The sequence below is a fragment of the Gekko japonicus genome, unplaced genomic scaffold, assembly GCF_001447785.1.
Source record: "Gekko japonicus isolate JY-2015 unplaced genomic scaffold, Gekko_japonicus_V1.1 scaffold100, whole genome shotgun sequence".
NCBI lineage: Eukaryota > Metazoa > Chordata > Lepidosauria > Squamata > Gekkonidae > Gekko > Gekko japonicus.
In genome coordinates, this window is record NW_015167060.1 from 273,049 (window position 1) to 273,343 (window position 295).

The following is a 295-nucleotide window of genomic DNA, read 5'->3' on the forward strand; positions in this document are numbered from 1 at the left end:
TTAGAGATAGAAAACCGAAATAAGGGCAGAAGGACTCTGAAAATAGCCTTTTGAAGTAAAGATGCTCAAAAAGTTCTCTCATAATAACTAACATACTAACACAGAAGCTGTGAAAAACAAGAACTTTACAAGTATATTGTGTTACTAACACTTTAATTACTATTATTTAGTTTAACACGGATGTGATCTCCCTCTCTTGGGTTTTTAGTTAGTGTGGGTCAGGGGAAGAAATCAAACGTACAGGGTTCAAGTTCACCCATACCTCACAGTACCTGTAATGATCCACCTGGTTGAG

General features: G+C 36.6%; 1 protein-coding gene across 1 annotated transcript in view; it reads right to left on the minus strand.

The window, feature by feature from the left end:
* Nucleotides 1–295, minus strand: part of B4GALT7 (xylosylprotein beta 1,4-galactosyltransferase, polypeptide 7) — a 17,791-nt gene that overhangs the window by 15,613 nt on the left and 1,883 nt on the right. Inside the window, 1 exon segment of the mRNA XM_015412531.1 lies at nucleotides 273–295. This exon segment is cut by the window's right edge and continues 25 nt beyond it. Within this exon segment, the coding sequence (XP_015268017.1) occupies nucleotides 273–295 (23 nt within the window).